This window comes from Mauremys mutica, unplaced genomic scaffold (genome assembly GCF_020497125.1).
Source record: "Mauremys mutica isolate MM-2020 ecotype Southern unplaced genomic scaffold, ASM2049712v1 000239F_np12_subseq_1343009:1457502_obj, whole genome shotgun sequence".
In the NCBI taxonomy this organism is placed as follows: domain Eukaryota; kingdom Metazoa; phylum Chordata; order Testudines; family Geoemydidae; genus Mauremys; species Mauremys mutica.
Window position 1 is genome coordinate 18035 of NW_025422889.1, and position 12450 is coordinate 30484.

Genomic DNA, 12450 nt, shown 5'->3' on the forward strand with positions numbered 1-12450 from the left:
ATTTCTTAATTAAATGCACAGTGAAGCATATTCAAGACTCTTAATTTAATTCTTCTGTGATTTCCCTTTTTTGTGATTGATCACTTTGCAAACTGTGTTCTTCATACTGCATAACTGGCATAATAAACAAATCTAAATCACTACTTTTTGAATAACTTTGAGTTTGTTTACCAGACTTCTGTAAAACCAAGAAATAATATCAATGAACTTTTAAAAGACTATAAAAGGCCAGATTCTCAGCTTGTGTAAATAGGTTTAGTTCCACTGCGGTCAATAGAACTATCCACTGTAACTGAGGATATGGCCCAAGAAGTAATATTGATAGGAGATACAGACTCAGTTAACAAGAATTTATATTATTACTCCTTGATAGTCTCTCTCTCTCTCTCTCTCTATATATATATATATATACACACATATACACAAATTTTAACAGACTCACTTTGAACTCCATGAGAGCGGACTACTTTCCAAGTTTCTGAAGCAACTTCTTTCACATCCACTTGGTAATGATGAATGGGCACACCTCCATGTGAATCTGGCTTATTGAAAGAGACCTTGGCAATAGTCTGAGACAACTCTATAATTCTTACTCCGTAGGGACTGGATGGCACATCTAAAAAATAACAAACATCAATTTAATTCAACTGTGGTAATCAGATAATCTACAGAAAGCACTTGATAATCCATCTCAAACAGCCTGCTGAGAAAAAAAATAGGTTATAAAATATTTTAATGCATATGACTTCAGGTTCTGTCTTAAACAGTTAAGTCTATGCTATAGGCCATTGATATGAAATCACAAGTAAAAGAAACAAACTTTCTTGTATGGATAATTAAACAGTGTTAAAGTGCGTATAAACGTACTCCATTCCACCAAGGACATGGTTCTCTTCTGTCTTTCTTTCATAGTACAATCCAGCTAATTTAGAGGAAAACAAGAGTTCATTGACTTTTTTTGTTCACTATTAGGGCTGTCGATTAATCACAGTTAACTAACATGATTACTTCAAAAAATTAACCATGATTAAAAAAATTGTGATTAATCACACTTTTAATTGCATTGTTAAAGAATAGAATACCAAGTGAAATTTATTAAATATTTTTGGATGTTTTTCTATATTTTTGAATATATTTATTTTAATTACAACACAGAATACAAAGTGTACAGTGCTCACTTTACATTATTATTTTTATTACAAATATTTGCACTGTCAAAATTATAAACAAAAGAAACAGTATTTTTTAATTCACCTCATACAAGTACTGTAATGAAATCTCTTTATTGTGAAAGTGCAACTTACAAATGTAGTTTTTTTGTTATATAACTGCACTCAAAAACAAAAACAATGTAAAACTTCAGAGCCTAAGAGTCCACTGAGTCCTACTTCTTGTTCAGCCAATTGCTAAGACAAACAAGACATAATGCTGCCCACTTCTTATTTACAATGTCACCTGAAAGTGAGAATGGGCATTTTCATGGCACTTTTGTAGCTGGCATTGCAAGGTATTTACGTGCCAGATATGCTAAACATTCATATGCCTCTTTATGCTTCGGACACCATTCCAGAGGACGTGCTTCCATGCTGATGGCGCTCATTAAAAAAAAAAAGTTAATTAAATTTGAGTCTGAACTCCTTGTGGAAGAATTGTATGCCTCCTGCTCTGTTTTACACACATTCTGCCATAGAGTCCATATTATAGCAATCTCGGATGATGACCCAGCACATGTTCGTTTTAAGAAGACTTTCACTCCAGATTTGCCAAACAATGTGAGATTTCCAAAGATAGCTAAAGCACTCGACCCACGGTTTAAGAATCTGAAATGTCTTCCAAAATCTGAGAGGGATGAGGTGTGGCGCATGCTTTCAGAAGTCTTAAAAGAGCAACACTCCAATGTGGAAACTACAGAACCAAACCACCAAAAAAGAAAATCAACCTTCTGCTGGTGGCATCTGATTCAGACGATGAAAATCAATATGCGTTGGTCCACAATGCTTTGGATCATTATCAAGCAGAATCCATCATCGGCATGGGCGCATGTCCTCTGGAATGGTGGTTGAAGCATGAAGGAACATATGAATCTTTAGCTCATCTGGCATGTAAATATCTTGCGACACCAGCTACTACAACAGTGCCAGGCAAATGCCTGTTCTCACTTTCGGGAGACGTTGTAAACAAGAAGCGGGCAGCGTTATCTCCTGCAAAAATAAACAAACTTGTTTGTCTAAGTGATTGGCTGAACAAGAAATAGGACTGAGTCGACTTGTAGGCTCTAAAGTTTTACATTATTTTATTTTTGAGTGCGGTTAGTTTCTGTACATAATTCTACATTTGTAAGTTAAACTTTCATGATGAAGAGATTGCATTCCATTATTTGCATTAGGTGAATTGAAAAATATTATTTCTTTTGTTTTTACTATGCAAACATTTGTAATCCAAAATAATAATATAAAGTGAGCCCTGTACACTTTATATTCTGTATGGTAACTGAAATCAATATATTTGAAAATGTAGAAAACATCCAAAAATATTTAAATAAATAGTATTATATTATTTTTAACAGTGTGATTAATCGCACAATTAATCATGATTAATTTTTTTTAATCACTTGACAGCCCTATTTACTATATAACTACGTAAAGGAGAATAGCAGCCTTTACATCCAACTTAAATCAGCTGTGCCTTCTACGTAAATGGAGAGTTCAGATTCTGTATTTCTATAAAAAGATTAATTGTCATAATAAAGAAAATATTAAAGGAAAATATAAAGATGTTCATACAAAACTATTTAGCCGTTTTTATAAAATTCGGCAGTGCAGTCAAACATATACACATTTATTTTTGCTGGATTGGACTCCAAAGTATTGTTAAGGATCTTTACGAAAGGTTTCTGTCCTATTTGCATTTTAAGGATTAATTTGCAGTCTAACTTGGAGTTGAAATATTTTCTCTGTAATCAAAAACTAATGCACAGTTTTCAAAGAAGAAAAAAACAATAAAAAGTATTAAAAATATAGGTGTTTCTGTTGAGATTCTAAGACATTAAATAAAAATGAGAAATTTATTTCAGTGTCTACATTTTCAGAAGCAGAAACTTGGCTTTATAAAACATGGCCCAACTAACTAAAGAGTCTTCTTTTTCATTCTTTTTTTTTTTTAACTCTCCTGGTCCTGTAGGTTTTTCACGTGGTTCAGCAGATGAGTACTGTGCATGGGCATTTTATATACATGGTAGTGCATGACAAGTACTGGCAAGCCTTTTTTGTTGTATATGCAGAAGACAAAAAAATTCAGATGTGATTAGGGAGTCTCTTTTTATATATTTGAAACTGGCCTCTATGCAATTTCCTTCTTACTTGCATATTTGACATTCTACTATTCATTATCTTACAATATAAGAAGAAATTATTCCCCTGTTTCAGAGTGGTATGTCAGAGACGTACACAGATGTGCAGATGTCTGAAGATGACTAAAACTTATCCATGTACTAAACTATTCACATAAAATGAAGTTTTATCTATGAATGATCAAACCATCTGTGATGAAGTAAGAATCATACTGAACTTCTGTCAGTACTTAATACAATTTTCAGTTCATTTTGACACAATATTAAAAAAAAAACTGTTTAAAGACACATCCATCTTCTTAACTCTCATTGAAAATGGGGAGATGGAGGAGACCATAAGTGACTGCTGTACCTCTGTGGAGACAAAAGATGACCCAGTGGTGAAGGTACTAGCTTGGCACATGGGTACAATTCCATGCTCCACCACAGAATTCCTGTCAGACCTTGGGCATGTTACTTAGGTCAGTGGTTCTCAAAGCCAGTCTGCTGCTTGTTCAGGGAAAGCCCCTGGCAGCCCAGGCCAATTTGTTTACCTGCCGTGTCCACAGGTTCGGCCGATCGCGGCTCCCACTGGCCGTGGTTTGCCGCTCCAAGCCAATGGGGGCTGTGGGAAGCGGTGGCAAGCAGAAAAACTTTGCCTCAGTACCCCATCTGTAAAACAGTGGGAAAAGCCCTTCCCTACCTCACAGAAGTGCTGTGAAATACAATAAAAAGTCTGTGAGGCGCTCAGGTATTATCATGATAGGGGTCATATACATTTGTAAAATAGGTACCTTCTCTTCCCTTTATCCTCCTGTTGGCTGTAGGAAACCCATAATTCCACTCTTCAAGAGACTTCCTGCATTCCTCTCCTCCAAACTCTGTTAGCCATGCTGTTTTTCCTCTTAAAGAGACTGTTATCCAATAGAGCCTGCTGCTAATTCCCAAAACTATCCAGTGGGGTCCTCTGTCCTTTTAGTTTTGTATATGATTCATTATGATAAACATGGCATATGGGAGGAAACATCATAGGTGCAGAAAGGATTTTTTTTCTTTCTTACTGCAGATCTGAGTATAATTTCTGCCAAATGATTAATATTCAGTTTCTTTTTGTTATTGAGCATCAAGTGAAGCTCTTGTGAAGACCTAGCAAAATATTTTGCATGATAGCTAACAATTGCCAAAATGTTTACTTAAGAAAATGTGAAACACACTCAAACACTTACTGTAGTGAGCCGGCGTGGCTCCCCTCCTGCCCAGAGGAGGGAGAGCCCAGGGAGAGACCAGAGTGGGTGGAGCTACGGAGCTCTGACCCTGCCCCTCAAAGGGTCAGGCGGCGACCCGGAAGTATAAAAGCCTGCCCTCAGAGCTCAGTCAGTCGCCTGCCGCCGAAGAGAACAGACGTACCTCAGCGAGCTCGAGACTGGGAAGCCTCTGCGACCTGGTGCAACCGCCCAGACTGGCCTGAGCTCCCCCGCACCCGCTACCTGGAGGAGCCGCCGGAGCAACCCTGGGCTGACCTTCCCGAGGAGTTACCGGACCTACCACCCAGCCCCGGCCGCGATGAGCCCATGCTCATGGACCCTCCAGAGGCTGACGTCAGGACCCAGGTAGGTCCTGAGCGGGAGTTCGGACGTAGCCCGGGGGCAGCCGACCCCAGTCAGGCTGCGGCCTTACCAGAGCCCATGTCAGTGTGTTGCGGTCAGGATCCCCACTGACTGACCAGCAGAGTAATAGTCGCTGCTAGGGCGCCAGGTTGGGAGGCAGTGGAGTGGGAGGGCCTGCGTCCCTCCCCTGACACCCCACTCTGGGGTGGCAGACTCCCCCTCTCCTTGGCCTGAAGAGGCCACTACCTTAACTGTTACTGTTGCTCAGCCCTGAACCAAAGGCCTGAGCTTTCTGACTCTGTGGTTGCTGCCCCGCCATGACCTAGGGCCGGGCATTAACTGTTACTGTTGCTCAGCCCTGAACCAAAAGCCTGAGCTTTCTGACTCTGTGGTTGCTGCCCCGCCTCTGGAGGGTCCACGAGCATGGGCTCATCGCGGCTGGGGCTGGGTGGTAGGTCCGGCAGTTCCTCGGGAAGGTCGTCCCAGGGTTGCTCCGGCGGCTTCTCCGGCTAGCAGCAGGGGCGGGGAAGCTCCGGCAGCTCCTCCGGGTAGTGGGCGCGGGGAAGCTTCGGCAGCTCCTCCGGGTAGTGGGCGCGGGGGAGCTCCGGCAGCTCCTCCAGGTAGCGGGCGCGGGGGAGCTCCGGCAGCTCCTCCAGGTAGCGGGCGCGGGGGAGCTCCGGCAGCTCCTCCAGGTAGCGGGCGCGGGGGAGCTCCGGCAGCTCCTCCAGGTAGCGGGCGCGGGGGAGCTCCGTCAGCTCCTCCAGGTAGCGGGCGCGGGGGAGCTCCGGCAGCTCCTCCAGGGAGCGGGCGCGGGGGAGCTCCGGCAGCTCCTCCAGGTAGCGGGCGCGGGGGAGCTCAGGCCAGTCTGGGCGGCTGCACCAGGTCGCAGAGGCTTCCCAGTCTCGGGCTTGCTGAGGTACGTCTGTTCTCTTCGGCAGCAGGAGCCTGACTGAGCTCTGAGGGCAGGCTTTTATACTTCCGAGTCGCCGCCTGACCCTTTGAGGGGCGCGGTCAGAGCTCCGTAGCTCCGCCCACTCTGGTCTCTGCCTGGGCTCTCCCTCCTCTGGGCAGGAGGGGAGCCACACCGGCTTACTACAGTAAGCCGGGGATGGCGCTGGGGTGCCATGCTCTGCCGCCCCACTACGACTTACCAAGATGGGTCCCAACGATGACCCCGAGGCATTCTTGGTGACCTTCGAACAGGTGGCCCTCGTCGCTGGGTGGGCCCGAGACCAATGGGCTACACTTCTGGCCCCATACCTGACCGGGACTGCCCAGACGGCTTACAGGGGGCTGGCCACAGAGGAAGCCAGGGATTATAGCTGAGTAAAGGCCGTGATTTTGGATGCCCTGGATGTTAGCCCTGAGACTTTTCGGCTGCGGTTCCGGAGCCATACATACTCCCCGGGCGCCCAACCTCGGCTGGTGGCCCAAGGCCTAAAGGAGGCGTGCCGGCGATGGCTACAGCCAGAAATGAGGACGGCAGGAGGTCACCGAACAAGTCGTCCTGGAGCAGTTTGTCCACACTCTGCTGGCCCAAGGACGAGCCTGGGTGCTTCGCCACCGGCCAGCAACGTTGGCCGCGGCCTTCTCTTTAATGGAGGACTTTCTCGCGGCTGAAGCATCCGTGGGGCCCGCCTTTCGGCCTCCCAACTCCAGACCCGAACGCCCTAACTCGGACAGAAGGGGGGGCGCCCTGACCGGGCCGCGAAAACCTTGTCGCGGGCAGGACACCCATCCGGGGTCTCGGGCCCGACGTCCAGATCCTACCCCTCAGCCTGTCCCCGCGCTCCCTGTGCCGGGGCCCTCGAGGGCCCACCAAAGTCCCCCCAGGAATCTGAGGGGAGCCCCCTCCAGGGGCGGCCGCCCTGAACTCGGACCCTGTTTCCGTTGCGGGAAGTCTGTACACTTGCAGCGGGACTACCCAGAAATGGACTGCAGCTTCGGACAGGTCTGTGCTGGGGACACCCGGGCCCGGTTACCAAAGGCTCCCAAAATCACGGTCCCAGTAGTTGTCGGGGACCAGGCCACCCAGGCGTTGATTGACTCTGGCTGCGGCCAGACGTTAATCCACCAGACCCTGGGACCCCAGGCCGACCCCCACCTGGGGACAATTCACCTGCAATGCATCCATGGGGATGTCCGGCCTTACCCTAGTGCTTGTGTCCCGCTGACAGTCGCTGGCGTCACCCGACGAATTGTGGTCGGCTTAGCTCCTCGATTGGCCTACCTGGTGATCCTGGGGCGGGACTGGCCCACCTTTGAGGAGGTCCTCCAGTCGATCGCGGTGCTGGAGGGAGAGCCCCAGGAGGCCCTGCCAGAAGAGGGGGATGGGACCCCGGGAATGGAACCAGGGACCGAGGAAACTGATAATCCCCGGCTGGAGCCCGTGGTTGAACCCCTGCCCCATACTGATTTTTGCCAGGACCAGAGGACTGACTCTACCCTTAGCCGGGCCTACGAACAGCTCGCGGCAGTTGATGGGACCATCATCGACCCCCAGCGCGCAACCCAGTGGCCCCACTTCGAACTGCGCCGGGACCGTCTCTACTGGATTGACCGTGATGCCCGCACGCAGGAACCCCAAACACAGTTGCTGGTACCGCGTGTCACCAGCGGGCCGTGATGAAGCTGGCACATGACATCCCGGCGGCCGGGCATCTGGGCCATGAAAAGACCCTCACTCGGATCCTGACGCAGTTCTTCTGGCCCGGTATTCACCAGGAGGTGAAGAATTATTGTAACTCCTGCCCCGAGTGCCAGCTAGCCGCTCCACCGCGAGTGCGCAAGGCAACCCTGGTCCCCATACCAATAATGGAGACGCCTTTTGAACGGGTGGCCATGGACCTGGTGGGCCGGCTCCCAAAAAGTGTTCTGGTTTCCAGTATGTCCTGGTCATCGTTGATTATGCCACCCGTTTCCCCCAGGCCATCCCATTGCGGAGTACTATGGCCCGGACCATCGCGGGGAAACTGGTGAAGGTCTTTGCTCGAGTGGGCCTGCCCCAGGAGATCCTAACAGATCAAGGCACCAATTTCACCTCCCAGTTGTTACAGCAGGTCTGCGAGCTCCTGGGGGTTAAACAGTTACGCATCTCCGTGTACCACCCGCAGATGGACAGGCTGGTGGAATGATTCAATTGGACCCTCAAGGAGATGCTGCGGAAGTTCCTCCCGGAGCAGCTACACTGATGGGACCAGTTGCTCCCTCCCCTGCTGCTAGCCATCTGGGAGGTACCCCAGGCATCGAACAAGTTTTCCCCATTTGAGCTATTATATGGGCGCCGTCCGCGGGGCCTGTTGGACTTGATGCGGGAGACCTGGGAGCAGTCCCCCTCCCCGACCCAGGGACTCCTGCAGTATGTCCTCCAGCTGCAGGAGTACTTTGCTCAGGCTGGGGCCCTGGCTCGTGGAAACTTAAAGGCTACACAGGACAGACAGGAGCAGACTTACAACCAGGAGGCTCAGGTGCGTGACTTTGAACCTGGGGATCGGGTCCTGCTCCTCCTGCCCTCTAGTGAATCAAAGCTACTGGCCCGTTGACAGGGACCCTACGACGTAGCTCGAAAGGTTGGGCCCATCACGTATGAGATTCACCAACCTGACAAACGCAAAAAGACCCAGCGATACCATGTGAATCTGTTAAAGCCCTGGCGAGACCGGGAGGGCCTACTAATCAATCCTTACCCATCCGAGCTTGAACTGGGTCCCCGCGCGCCCCAGGCAGAGGATCTCACGGCACCCCTGCTCGGCGACACCCTGACGGAAGAGCAGCGCAAGCAGGCCAACTGTCTCCTGCAGGCTTTCCGGGGAACCTTTACAGCTCTACCTGGATACACGACCCTGGCCTATCATTCGATCCAGACCGAGCCAGGGAAGGTGGTCCGGGAAATGACCAGGCCACTGCCGTACTGGATGCACCAAGAGGTAGAGGAAGAGGTGCAGGCCATGCTGGTCTTAGGGGTCATTGAGCTGTCTCAGAGTGAGTGGCGCAGCCCAGTGGTCTTGGTACCCAAGCCCGATGGCACCTGTCGGTTTTGTATAGACTTCCGGAGGGTGAATGCCATCTCCCGGTTTGATGCTTACCCAATGCCCCACGTGGACGAGCTGCTGGGCTGCCTAGGGGAGGCCCAGTTCATTACCACCCTCGACCTCAGTAAAGGATACTGGCAGATCCTGCTTGATGACACCTCGAAGGAAAAGACGGTGTTCGCCACTCCGACGGGACTCTACCAGTTTATGCGGATGCCTTTTGGCCTCCATGGGGCCCCGGTGATGTTCCAGCGGCTGATGGATCACCTATTACGGCCCCATCGAGACTATGCGGCCGCGTATTTGGACGATGTGGTAATCTATAGCCGCCGCTGGGAAGAACACCTGGATCGGATAGCCGCGGTCCTGCGGTCCCTGCAAAAGGCGGGGCTGACGGCCAACCCAAAGAAGTGCCGCATTGCATGGCAGGAGACCACATATCTCGGCTATACTATTGGGGGAGGACGAGTGAAACCCCTCATTGGGAAAGTGCAAGCCCTGGCAGCCTGCCCAATGCCGACTACAAAACGCCACGTCCAACAGTTCCTGGGCCTTGTCGGGTACTATCGGCGGTTCATCCCCCAGTTTGCCTCCATCGCAGCGCCCTTAACAGGACTATTGACAAAGAACAGCCCCCGGCAGGTAGGGTGGACCCCGGAATGTGAAGAGGCCTTCCGGACGCTCCAGACATGTCTCTGTCAAGAGCCGGTCCTATATAGCCCGGACTTCAACCGGAGGTTCATCCTCCAGACGGATGCCTCAGAGGTAGGGTTGGGGGCTGTCCTGTCCCAAGAGGTGGATGGAAGGGACCACTCGGTGCTATACCTCAGCCGGAAGTTATTTCCCCGGGAGAGGAACTACGCTGTGGTGGAAAAAGAAGCACTGGCCATAAAGTGGGCCTGTGACGCCCTCCGCTTCTACCTCCTTGGGGCTCCAGTCACGTTAGTCATGGACCATGCCCCCCTCCGATGGTTGATGAATATGAAAAACAACAATGCCCGACTCATGCGATGGTATCTGACCTTACAACCCTCTGCGTTTACCATCCAGCATCGGGCTGGCAAAGACCACACGAACGCGGACTTTATGTCTCGCCTCGGAGGGATGGAAGAGCCTGACCCTGGCGAGCGGGAGCCAGACTTGAGTGGGGGGGTATGTAGTAGCCAGTGTGGCTCCCCTCCTGCCCAGAGGAGGGAGAGCCCAGCCAGAGACCAGAGTGGGCGGAGCTACGGAGCTCTGACCCCACCCCTCAAAGGGTCAGGCGGCGACTCGGAAGTATAAAAGCCTGCCCTCAGAGCTCAGTCAGTCGCCTGCCGCCGAAGAGAACAGACGTACCTCAGCGAGCTCGAGACTGGGAAGCCTCTGTGACCTGGTGCAGCTGCCCAGACTGGCCTGAGCTCCCCCGCGCCCGCTACCTGGAGGAGCTGCCGGAGCTCCCCTGCGCCCGTTACCCGGAGGAGCCGCCGGAGTTTCCCCGTGCCTGCTGCTACCCGGAGGAGCCGCCGGAGCTTCCCCGCGCCTGTTACCTGGAGGAGCCGCCGGAGCTTCCCCGCGCCTGCTACTACCCGGAGGAGCCGCCGGAGCAACCCTGGGCCGACTTTCCCGAGGAACTGCCGGACCTGCCACCCAGCCCTGGCCGCGATGAGCCCATGCTCGTGGACCCTCCAGAGGCTGACGTCAGGACCCAGGTAGGCCCCGAGGGGGAGTACGGAGGTAGCCTGGGGGTTGCTGCCCCGCCCTGACCGAGGGCCGGGCCTTAACTATACTGTTGCTCAGCCCTGAACAAAAGGCCTGAGCTTTCTGACTCTGTGTTTGTTGCCCCGCCCTGACCTAGGGCCAGGCTCATAGCTCTTGTTACAGCTCAGCCCTGCTGAAGGGTCTGAGCCTCGCGCCCAACAGGGCAGGTGACTGCTGCAAGGACTGCCGGGGGAGACCCCGGCCGGACTATTTCCCTGGACTCCCCGGTGTGTAGTGAGCCAGTGTGGCTCCCCTCCACCCTGGAGAGGGTCGAGCCCTGGTGAGCACTTGTACACTTACTCATAATGCACATTAAAGGCACATCCTTCAAAGAATGCCATCCATGCATTTCAAAGAGTAGCAAAGTTATATTCCGTTACAGAATATGGAAATATAGAGTGTGTCACCCTATACAAATACAATTTAATACAATTTAATTTAATACAAATTAAAATATTTCCTATCTCCTTCAGAATGAGTAAATATAGCATTTTTTCCCAGTGGAAAGCAAAAAAAAAAAAAAAATTAAATAAAAAAAAATAGAGCATTAGCAGACTAATGAACTGAGTCCAGTTTTGCAGTTAGTTAACAAATATGAACTCAATCCTGAAAAATGCTGAGCATTCTGGCCCTGATCTACCTACACATTTATATGTGTATTAACTTTAAGTATCTGAGTAGTCTTCCAATGGGACTACTCACTTGGGGTCTGATCCTACAGCACTTAAATCAGTGGGAGTTTTGTCATGAACTTCTATGAGAGAAGGATCAAGCCATTGTTCAACATTCAGAATGTGTTTATTAACTGCTTTGTAGGATTGGGGTCACAGTACTCAATGCTTTGCAGGATCAATCTTTGGTGAGAGGCTCTCTCTTTCTCTCTCAAAAAATAGTGAGTGTTGTAACTATAAACAGCAATATTAACCTCCACTATCCATCTCAGGAAAGAGCCTGACTCAGAAATCGCATTTATTTCAGCAGGATTCCTCAGAGGATAAGGAACAACTCACCATGAATAAATGCGGCCAAATCTGGCTCTAACAGTTTTACTGAAGCTTCGTGTAAAAATAGAATGGGGAGTCAGGTATAGGTATTTAGATAGTGACATTCCATTTTTTTCCCCTATAGCTTCATTCTCCCCTCCCTAGTCTTTCCCTAGTAAAACTCCATTTACTTTAATAAATTCACTCTGAATAATAAAAAACATCAAATGGTACAAATTCAAGTTGAATGAAGAGATCTGTTTTCCAACTAAACAGTCCTGCTCTCTCTCTCAAACTGTTTCCCAACACTCCCTAAGGTGGTATAGACAACTGCTTCAAATGCCTACCAACTTCCCTGCAAGAAATATCTTCAACTTTGACCCAAAAAAAGCAGATTTGAAAAGACAATCCTCACCCCCCACCCAACTGATAAGGATCTGTAAGCTGTGAAATTTGATCATGTGATAGGTGTCACTATTGGATGAACCTCACCCTGCTTTGAGCATGACTTGTCTCTGGAACGGGAGTCTTCCCTTTACCTCAGGCCATGACACTCTACCCTTTCTTCTCATTCACTTTTCATCTCATGACCCTTCATCACCTTATTATCATAATGCTTAAAGGCATTTTTGGTGAAATATGGTAGCAGGAGAAGTTTCACTATCCTCTACGCAAATACAGAGTATATTTTAACCTTAATTTTATTTCAGAATCCCTATTCTTGCACATTAACAAAGGGGTTATATAATCAGTCTCTCATTGTT

General features: G+C 49.5%; 1 protein-coding gene across 1 annotated transcript in view; it reads right to left on the bottom strand.

Moving 5' to 3' along the window:
• Positions 1-442: 442 nt before the first annotated feature.
• Positions 443-12450, bottom strand: part of LOC123357025 (neural cell adhesion molecule 2-like) — a gene marked incomplete at both ends in the record, with an annotated part of 83937 nt that continues 71929 nt past the window's right edge. Inside the window, one exon of the mRNA XM_045000288.1 lies at positions 443-616. Within this exon, the coding sequence (XP_044856223.1) occupies positions 443-616 (174 nt within the window). The remainder of the gene's footprint in view (positions 617-12450) is intronic.